The sequence below is a fragment of the Odontesthes bonariensis genome, chromosome 18, assembly GCF_027942865.1.
Source record: "Odontesthes bonariensis isolate fOdoBon6 chromosome 18, fOdoBon6.hap1, whole genome shotgun sequence".
Lineage (NCBI taxonomy): Eukaryota > Metazoa > Chordata > Actinopteri > Atheriniformes > Atherinopsidae > Odontesthes > Odontesthes bonariensis.
This window is the reverse complement of record NC_134523.1, coordinates 2,824,399-2,835,268: the sequence shown is the minus strand read 5'-3', so window position 1 is coordinate 2,835,268 and position 10,870 is coordinate 2,824,399. Positions and strand designations below refer to the sequence as shown.

Below are 10,870 nucleotides of genomic sequence, written 5' to 3'. Positions count from 1 at the left end.
TGATTTTCATCACATGAAACAGTTGTTGGTGCTATTTGAAGCCACTTTTGGGCTATTACGCTGTTTTTCATTCAGATGTTTATGTGTGAATGTAATCCAGTGTCACTGCTTCTGAATTTATCACGCTAGTATTCTCCTCACGGTTTGTTTTCCTGCAGCCACATTTAGCAAGCGTTCAGAAAAATGATCCATGGCTGACATCCTTAAGACTGAACTACCAAAAGCACTCTGCGGCTCCTGAAATTTCACGAGTCAGCAACTGCAACATGATTTGGTGCAGCTCTAACATTATCTGATGACCGAAGCCTTCATGTTACACTCCTGCAGTTTCATTTTATTATTCAAACTTTGAAAGAGAACGAATCGAACTACAATTTTCAGCAACTTTCCATCAGATTTATCAGAATATTCTTCATGGGATACAAAAACTGTCGGAGACAACACGGAGCCTGCTTGCAGAGTTGAAGGGCGACACTCTGCTGCTCTCTTGTGGCTAAAAATGAGAAACAATTTCCAGTCTGTGCAGATGATCTTTCCCCTTACTTTTAAACGGTCCAGTGTCAGGTAGTTATCCTCCATGTGGCAGCAGTTTTGGCCTTACTGGGGGGGCATCCAAACATAAAAAATTCAAACTATAAAAGGGAGACAAAGCCTTTCTTCTCAATCCTTTGTCACCTTATGCAGACAATACAGAAAACACGAGCACTTTAACTTTAGATTTATTTATTTAAAAAAGAAATCCAAACACAAGTTTAAATATCAGGACCACATGCAAAGGGTTAATGTAGCCTTTACATTCATCAAACGTATTTCAGCAAACAAACACAGGACTTATGCACTTAAGACGTAGAAGTCAACCAAAGTGTGTCCGTTAAAGAGGTGAGCGCTGATGTTGGCTCTGTTGCGATCTCACAGGACTTGAGATGTGGGCTCTACGAGTGAAGCCGAGAACATTCAGTCTCAGCTGAATTTAGCTTTAGAGAAATCCATCTCCGGGTGCTGAGACATGAACCTGCAGAGACAACAGGGAGAGAAACGATGCGGTTTGTTCACATTAAAGTAACAAACCTTTACTCATTTCATTACAGTGTGTTTTATAGACCACAAATTAGTCTGATTCTGGGATGAGCTGCACGTTCACCTGTCCAGTGAGCGCGTATTAACAGTGAAAACAAAAGACGATGGCGTGTCATCTGATTGGAATGCGAGCTTTGTGTCTGTAAAGAAAGTCTGAGACCAATGATCCCCTCCACTCTCACCACACTGCTATTCTTTAACCCTTATTAAATTAAACAAGATCCTCGGAGGCAGTTTTAACAAGCTTACAAAGGAAGTGACTTCAGACAGCAGACAGACTGCTTTAGCTTTGGTGAAGGACAGGAGCTGAGGAAGAGGAGTCATTTACTCCCAACAGGGATAAAACACACATGGAGGAGACAACTTTCCCCAAAACTACAAACATCACCGTCCAGTATCATCTTGGGACAACTTTATTTTATTTCAAATCACAGTACCAGAAAAAAAGACTTTTCTGTTTTTCTTTAAAGGGGAACTGCGGTATTTTCAACATTAAGCCTCTTTTCTGAGTCGTCTGCAATGGTTTAGAACCCCCCTCACCGCTTTTTTGATGTTTACTGCTGTCTCCGGCATTTGCCTAATTTTGATTCATCTCAACCTGCTTCAGAAAGGCAAGTCATGCGCATGTCCAAAAAGGTCCGTAAAAGCACCATAAACGTCCGTTTTCAAAATCATCAACTCACCGAGCGGTTACTGGTGTGCACTGGTAATCCATATCAAATTTCGTTGCGAAAAGTTGCTTCTGTCGTGTTTTATTTGACATTTTGTACTGGATGTTCATTGATATTACTCCGCCACCGCTAAGAAAATAGTGCGAGCATGAACGAGCTGCCAAATAAAACACGGCAGAAGCAACTTTTCGCCACGAAATGTGATATGGATCACCAGTGCACACCAGTAACCACTCCGGTGAGTTGATGATTTTGAAAACGGACGTTTATGGTGCTTTTACGGACCTTTTTGGACATGCACATGACTTGCCATTCTGAAGCAGGTTGAGAAGAATCAAAATTAGGCAAATACCGGAGACGGCAGTAAACATCAAAAAAGCGGTGAGGGGGGTTCTAAAAGATTGCAGACGACTCATAAATGAGGCTTAATGTTGAAAATACCGCAGTTCTCCTTTAAATATATTTAATGTTGTTAGGACATAAGAAAGCAAAATCCCACCGACAGGGCTTCATAATCGTCCCTCTTCTGTTATTTTTCAGCGAGGTCATCAGTAAAATGCTTCTCCTCATCTCTCAGCCCTCTCTGAGTCATGGACAAGTTACAACCAAAAATAAGTTTATTTTATTTATTTTTTTCATTCCTTGTAATCGTCCTCCTTTTCAAAAGCTGGTGCCGACAGGGGACTGCTCGGTCTGCACAGCAGGCAGTGATACGAAGGGAGAGAAAATAGGGCCAAGAGATTGTGAGGTCTGACTTTTTCTGGATGAACCATTTTGTGATGCAAATGTATTACTCTGTTGAACACATACTGTTTTGAGAAGCAAAACGCTTTATTTTTTAAACCCCAGCCAACTAGCCGGACTACCTTCATCAACACCAAAACTCGGCTGGAACTCTGCTCACAGGACGCAGCAGGGGGTAAGAAGATGTTCAGAAATGATGTTGCTGATATGGGATGTTACACAGCTTCATGTCAAAAGAGGCGAACTGTCCCTTTAAGTGCATCGACTGTGTATAAAAGATGGTTTGAAAAGTGGAGTCAAAGTGGAGGTGCTTTAAAGCTGCATTCTTTCTAGTGGTCAGCAGGGGGCGGCGACTCCTACTGCTGAAACAAATCTGAGGAAAAGTCTGAGAATAAGCAAGCTGAACAAAGTCAACACTGTATTTCACAGTTGTAGGTTAGAGCAGCTGAGCCCGAATTTTAAGCAGAAATGAACAACACTGAAGGCCAAACCAGACACGTGTGTTCCCTAAAGTGATGTGGGATAGATAGGTGTGGCAGCAATGCAACACGGGGAACTTACTTTTTAAGAATGTCTTGTTTCTTCTGCTCCTCAGATGTAGGCAGGCCCATTGATTTCTGCCTCTGGTCGTACATCATCTTCTCCACCATCCCACGCGTCTCTCCGTCCAGGTCTGACAGCTGCTCAGCAGGACATGCACACAGTGATGGGTGCTTGTTAGTTCTCATTTTTATATGAACATAAATAAATAAATATATATGGTCATCCTTTACCTTTGAGTTCTCAGGACAAATTTTCTTGGTGTTGATTTCTGGATCTGTGACGACAATTTTGTTCCACCATTCCATTTTATTAATCTGAAATCAAAGAACACAATGAGACTCAATCACATTAAAGCCGAAGGTATTGAGAGGAGGAACACGTCAACAGTGAGCCACCCGAATCCACATTTTCTCACCTTCTCTAAGTGGACGGTGACCACCTTCCCATCGTCGATGAGCCAGGAGCTCTCCTCCACCTTCACCTCGTTGCAGAGCTGGCCCTCTATCACAGGAGGGTGTCCCTTCAGGCCAACCTTGATGGAGCGTCGCTGGATGTCCACAACTACATCCCTGCTTTTGATTCGAAACTTCACATCGAAAGGCACTGCCAGCTGTGGGAGGATTACATCATTGGTACGGCAGGTCAGATTAAATCACAGGCATTGAGAAGTCCCCCCCCCAGTGGTTTTTGGCGAATCTCGAACACTGCGACCATCCTGTACTTGGTGTTCCAAAGAGGACGAATTCCTGGAGCTTGGCTGTCCAGATTCTCCGCATCAGCAACCATGAAGCACGTTGGCAGTTCTGTCATGGTTTGGGCAGCTGCAGAATTCTCTCGGGCCTTTGGTTGCATTGCACGGCAGTATTACTTCTAACAGCTGTTTGCCCCATGGCAGTGCTTCGGGGATGAGTCGCACAACTCAAAGAGTTGCCAACGGGAACAAAGAGCGCAAAGGTGCTATGTCAGATAGTGCTGCCCTGACATATTTACATGCAATGATTTTTTCTCACCTAAGTTATTGCATCACAAGCTGGACTATGGTGGGGTCTACCACACTCAAGCCAGTGGAGATTGTATTTAAAAAAGCACTCAAAATCTTAGATAAAAAACCTCTTTCTTACCACCATTGTAACATTTTAGATTAGTACAATCTACTGAGCTTTGACAATTTCTGTAAATTTTCCTACAGCTGCTTATTTTATAAAACTTTGCATGGCCTGGCGCCACCCTGTTTACAGGATTTTTTAAAATATCGTCAGACACGGGTTACCCGAGCAGTGGCTAACAAAGATGTGGAGGTTCCTTTTAGGAAAACCGCTTTTAGCCATAATGCACTCTCTCTTAAAGGCAGTGCATTATGGAACTCAATACCACTGCACATAAGGGAATGTCCCTCTTTAGCCACCTTCAAGAGCCAGATTAAAACGTGGCTTCGAGCTCAACAAACATGTACACACCACTAGTTTGAACCCGCACACACACACATCACTAATACATAGCCCTATTTGGGGGTGTCTTTGTTTCTATTAACATGCTTATTGCTTTTGTATTTGTACCATTTCTTTTGTTACTAACAGTGTTCTTGTTTGTAATGCTTGTCTTTGATTTTAATTTCTTTGCTCCACCAAGCCTGCCTATTTGGACACCAGATGGAAATTAGCATTTGTGCTAAAATCTGGCACATTTACATGTATGTACATTATGTATATGTTCATTAATGTGCAATGTCCTGAAAAATAAAAAAGTAAAGTAAAGTAAAGTAAAGCAGTGAACTGAACATGTTTGATGTGTTTTGGAAGAGGAAGCACTGCTTCCATTTGCCATCTTCTTTAAAACTGTTGGACCAGCTTTTAACACGGAAATCAAAGTGAGGCCATTAAAAAAAATTAAATAAAACTCAAAGAAGCCAGAAAAGGGTGGAATGCCCTCTCCGGGTCGGGAATGAGATCCTTCCTCAAGTGGAGGAGTTCAAGTATCTCGGGGTCTTGTTCACGAGTGAGGGACGAATGGAGCAGGAGATTGACAGACGGATCGGTGCGGCGTCTGCAGTGATGCGGGCTCTGCACCGGCCCGTCGTGGTGAAGAAGGAGCTGAGCCAGAAGGCGAAGCTCTCGATTCACCGGTCAATCTATGTTCCTACCCTCACCTATGGTCACGAGCTGTGGGTAGTGACCCAAAGAACGAGATCGCGAATACAAGCGGCCGAAATGAGTTTCCTCCGCAGGGTGTCTGGGCTCTCCCTTAGAGATAGGGTGAGAAGCTCGGTCATCCGGGAGGGGCTCGGAGTAGAACCGCTGCTCCTCCGCATCCAGAGGAGTCAGATGAGGTGGCTCGGGCATCTGGTTAGGATGCCTCCTGGGGTATCTGGTCAGGATGCCTCCTGGACTCCTCCCCGGTGAGGTGTTCCGGGCCCGTCCCACTGGGAGGAGGCCCCGGGGAAGACCCAGGACACGCTGGAGAGACTCTGGCTGTGTTCGAAACCGCATACTTCTCCTACTACTCATACTAACTTTTTGAGTTAGTATGTGAGTTTGAGTAAGCGAGAAGTTCCCGGATGCATACTAGATTCTCTGAAATGTTGGGTATGCATCATGAGGTTACTACTCGTACTCAAACTACCCAAGATGCAACGTAACGTGACGTCGCTGATCGTCATTTCCTGTCAAAACGGCAGTTTCAAGCTAGCTGCAACGAGGGTAGGTTCACTTCCTGTTTTCAAAACAAAAGCACCAATTGTATGGTAATGGCTTTCCCTATGATAAAAGGCAACGGGTATTTTATTTTGTGAAAATAACCGGAAGTGCGTTGCTCACTGCGGCTAGCTTTAGTAGCGCCGAATTCGTGGGAACAAAATTGTAAACAGCCGGTATTTTGTCAGGTTTTCAACACGTTGGGGATCTAAACGACTACTTTCTCACCTGAAGATGTTTCAAATGTTGCTAAAGTTTACAGAGTTTAGAGCTTAAGTGAAGTCAGCTTCAGGCCGGCTGATTTCGGCTCGGGCAGGAGTGAAGTGCATTGTGGGTAAACGCTCTGTCTGATCGATCAGTATGCCGTATGCAGAATGGAAGTATGCAGTTTGCAAGTATGTAGTATGCTGTTTGGAACACAGCCTCTGTCTCTCGGCTGGCCTGGGAACGCCTCGGGGTCCCCCCTGAAGAGCTGGAGGAAGTGGCCGGGGACAGCCGGGGACAGCCGGAGGAGCGGAAGATGATGGATGGATCAAAGAAGCCTAAAAGGAGCCTCAAATAGGAAACATGTTTGTGGAACATAGTTTCACCTAAACAACTGTTCCTCTGGAGTAAGCAGTGGCCGGTCACGGTGATCAGTGGTGAAAAAGCTGGGTGAAAAACAAGAATTTTCATGAGAGCACTCAAAGAGTTTTATATGAAAATAATAACGTATTTTCAAATGACTGGTGAGATTTTTAAGGTCAGTGCACCTGCATCAGAATGAAATGTAATTAGATAAAATGATCCTCTGTGCATCTCACCAGGTGACCACAACTACAGCTCTGAGAAGCAGTTTGTGTGAGGCAGCAAAAAGGTGAAGCATGACGAGTTTGTGCTTCGACATCTCACTTCCTGCAACGTGACGTGCACATCATTCATTAAGAAGTGATGCCAGAGACACAGAGGCTGCAGGTGTCAAACAAAACAGGAGGCAGCAGGGTCTGCTAAGACACCGTTACCTCAATCTGACCAAAGACACTTCTAAGCTGGTTCTATCACAGAAATAAGCCAAAAAGCGGTTTGGTTTTCCACAGCCGGAGAGCCACCACAAGGTCACTTCAAATGTCTCTTCCTCTTATTATACCTGTATTCGGAATGTGTAGGGAGACAGTTCACCATCACAGACTTTTCTTTGCAAACACGATGCTTTAACATCACCGTCTAGTTTCGGACGCGCCGTTTTGAGCGACAGTCAGAGTTTACGAACGACTGGATGTATAAACACAGCTTCCAGTGGGATTCATGACCGCCAGCTGGTGATATCAAATGTCTCCCAATGTAGCTTTTTTTTATTATATACATTCAGCTGAAAACTGCGACTGTGAAAGGCGCACTCATGCTGTTCCACGGCCGCCTCAACTTCACATGCGTGTAGGAGTTCAGCTTTTTATTGTTCGCTCTTGAATTAAGCAGATTAGACACAAGTGGTTTGTTGCTTTAGTTGGAATTACTGTCGCAACCGTCTTTGGTGGCTGAAACAGAAAGAGCCCGTTCTGAGTTAGGCTGCCGACCAATACTCAGTGAGCGCAGGAGACGAGGCATAAAAGAGAAAGTCACAGACGCTAAGGTGTCAAAAGGCACTCACATCGAGTTCAGACAGGGTCTGTGTCCACTTGTAGTTGGGCAGGTCAGCTCCATTTCCAGCATTAGGCTTCAGTTTATCTTTGTCCTTCTCGTCCTCCTCTGCCTCAGAATCAGACTGCAAAACATGGAAGTGAAGGAGTGAGCACCCAGCAGAGGATTTTTCGGCTCACCAGCACCAAGCGGTCCACTCACCCCTTTCTCTTTGTCAGTTTTGTCACACGTCTTCTCTTCATTTACCGTCACGGTCTTAATTTCCTCCTCCTCCTTCTTCTTTTTCTATCACCCACAAACAAACAAATATATAAGATATAAAACATGACAGTGGTGCTCAACTGTGAAAGAACATCAACGTGCAAACATTCCACCTTGTCAAGCTCAGACTGAAGCTTCTCTGCTTCTTCATCTGTCAGTTCCTGAATTCTAGGTCCATCGCCTTTTTTCGTATTTCCCTCTTCCGCGAGCTTGGCCGCCCTTTCAGCTTTCTCCTTCTTCTCCATCTCCTGTTTCGCCTGCTTCTCTTTGTGGGTCTTCAGCGCCAGCTTGCAGTGGTTATCGAAGGAATCCTTTACCAGCTGGAAGAGACAGATGGCCGGAAATGAGCGCTAATGTGGGGTGTGCTTTTGTCATACAATAGAGCAGCTTGTTGACGGCGTAGTCTCGCGTGTCACAACAGCTACAGTCGTGGAAACACTGCTCACCTTCTCCGCTGCACCCGTGTCTCCACCAGTAAAGAAATCTGTTTTGCGGCGGAGGAAGCTGAAAAACGTGTTGACTAACTGGTGAGAGAGAGAAAAAAAAAAACTGATCAAATTAAATCCTTAATCCTAGAATGATTTAAGTAAACGTGCTTCATTTGAGGGAGATATTTGCTCTGTACTTTTTCTGAGGGGAGTTTTGGCACACTCACTAACACAAAATGTACGGTGGCCGACACGTGCAAACGCGCTGCAAACGGCGAAACAAAGCCAACAGTAAAACGCTGCAAGAGAAAAATGCGGCAATCACAAAAACGACCGGAGCACACGCGCTGCAAACCCCAAAACACATGCAAGAGAGAAACGCTGCAAACATCAAAACACAACGGAAGTTCGCCAGGCCACCAGGGGGTCTCGACCTACCATATTAATGAAAGAGAAGAAAGTCAAAGGGTACGTTAACATTTATGTCTTTTTTAAACACTTGGCCGTAATCTTTTACCTTATTATAGCGACATAACTCCGCTGCTCTTCTATAATAAAGTAAAAGATTACGGCCAAGTGTTTAAAAAAGACATAAATGACAACGTACCTTTTGACTTTCTTCTCTTTCTTTAAAGGGGAACTCTGGGGCATTTGAAGTGCAATCCCATTGCTAGAGGTTGTCAAATACTGACAGTAGGACACAGACTGGTGCAAATCGGCGCTCCCTGTGCAGCGATTGCTCTGTTTGCGCAGCCTGTCATGCTAGCCAACTATGTGGTGGCTAAGGGGCAAGCGCTAACCCTTCCACGTAAAACAACAACTTGCACACTGCAGAAACGTCACACCACTTTATAACCCATCCGACAATAAAGTCACAAGCCTTACCATCAAAACCATATGCATGGTTCTCACATTACTGGCATGGGGACGTTACAAAACAACTTTATAAACAGCATGTCACTCACCGGCTGGTTGTAGGCTCGCGCATGTGAAAGCCCAAAAGAGTCAATGGACGATACTCCCATATACAAAACAATTATCTTCTCTAGAAAAACTGCGTTCAAGTATTTAAAACATTACAACAATACATGCCCAGTAATATTGTTGTAATGTTTTAAATACTTGAACGCAGTTTTTCTAGAGAAGATAATTGTTTTGTATATGGGATTATTCTCCATCGACTCTTTTGGGCTTTCACATGCGCGAGCGTACAACTAACCGGTGAGTGACATGCTGTTTATAAAGTTGTTTTGTAACGTCCCCATGCCAGTAATGTGAGAACCATGCATATGGTTTTGATGGTAAGGCTTGTGACTTTATTGTCGGATGGGTTATAAAGTGGTGTGACGTTTCTGCAGTGTGCAAGTTGTTGTTTTACGTGGAAGGTTTAGCTCTTGCCCCTTAGCCACCACATAGTTGGCTAGCATGACAGGCTGCGCAGACAGCGCAATCGCCGCACAGGGAACGCTGATTTGCACCAGTCTGTGTCCTACTGTCAGTATTTGACAACCTCTAGCAATGGGATTCCTCTTCAAATGCCCCGGAGTTCCCCTTTAATATGGTAGATCTCCCATAGTCGATGCCCTATCCCACAGGTCGAGACCCCCTAGTGGCCTGGCGAACTTCCGTTGTGTTTTGAAGTTTGCAGCGTTTCTCTCTTGCATGTGTTTTGGGGTTTGCAGCGCGTGTGCTCCGGTCGTTTTTGTGATTGCCGCATTTTTCTCTTGCAGCGTTTTACTGTTGGATTTGTTTCGCCGTTTGCAGCGCGTTTGCACGTGTCGGCCACCGTAAAAATGACTTCTGAAAGGAAAATCTGTCTCCAAAGGAATCCACCATCACAATCATGTACTGACATTTAACTGCAAAAAATATCCATCTCCATCGACATTAATCAGTTCGACAAGAGCCAAAAGAAAAAGAAAAAAAAAATCAGGTTTACTTAGAATTCCGCGGTACCATCTTTGTCACGTGTTTAACGAATTAACCAGAACTCCCGGTTAAAAAGACTGCCTAAGACTATAGTACGCCTATAAAGAATGCGAATAACAATGAATGAGGATAGGGGTGGAAAAAAACCCAATAATACATTTTTTCATCCTGAATGCTGACAGGCGAGGTGTGCTCACAACTCACAGGATGACCACATTAGCCTCAGCATTAGCATGGTGGTGTTAGCAAGTTCCTTTACCTCTTGCACCCCTCCTTCGTGTTGTTGCGCCATGACAAGAAGCATTCCGTCATATTTTTCTTCATCGTCACCCATACCTGACAGTAAGATGTGTTTTGAGAGAGTGAAGGACGTAGAAGAAAGCGAAAAGTTGATCGAGCAATACCGGACGGCCGAGAGAGTCACACTGCACACAGTTCCTGAAAACAAACCACACCCCTTTGTCATTTTGACCAATGAAAATGATCGTTCTTGAGTGACAGCTAAAACACCCAATAAACGGAGACGCTTTGCTCAGAGGAACTCAGACGCACATAAAGCGTGAAGAATATTCTAGAGAATAAATTAAAAACTACAACTGAACTGTAAATGTTGTAATATAGAAAATTTCTTACAACAACAGCCATATGAATTAACCTTACAAAATTGGTATAATTTCGAAACATTTCCCACAAATTTAACAAATTGCTCCAGCAATTCTATTTTCAGGCGTGGTGTTACACTGTAATATACTATATTAGGCTTCACTTTTTTTTTAAATCTTGAATTATTAAACAGTAGATTAAAAATGTACCGTTTACTGAGTGATGGTAAATTTATAATGTAACACATTTGCAATATTATTTTCAGAACCAGACCAGATTTACAGATATTGTCTTCAGTAATCCCCGC

The 10,870-nt window shown here is 43.9% G+C and overlaps 1 protein-coding gene across 1 annotated transcript; it reads right to left on the bottom strand.

Annotated features, from left to right (window-relative positions):
- Positions 1-706: 706 nt before the first annotated feature.
- Positions 707-10,415, bottom strand: nudc (nudC nuclear distribution protein). Its single transcript, XM_075449860.1, has 9 exons — positions 10,220-10,415; positions 8,050-8,127; positions 7,717-7,923; positions 7,544-7,627; positions 7,353-7,466; positions 3,451-3,645; positions 3,266-3,349; positions 3,054-3,172; positions 707-1,012 (listed from the first exon to the last, which is right to left on the bottom strand). The coding sequence occupies exons 1-9, from the start codon at positions 10,292-10,294 to the stop codon at positions 961-963; spliced, it is 1,008 nt and encodes a 335-aa protein (XP_075305975.1). The 5' UTR covers positions 10,295-10,415; the 3' UTR covers positions 707-960.
- Between the last annotated feature and the right edge of the window lie 455 nt (positions 10,416-10,870).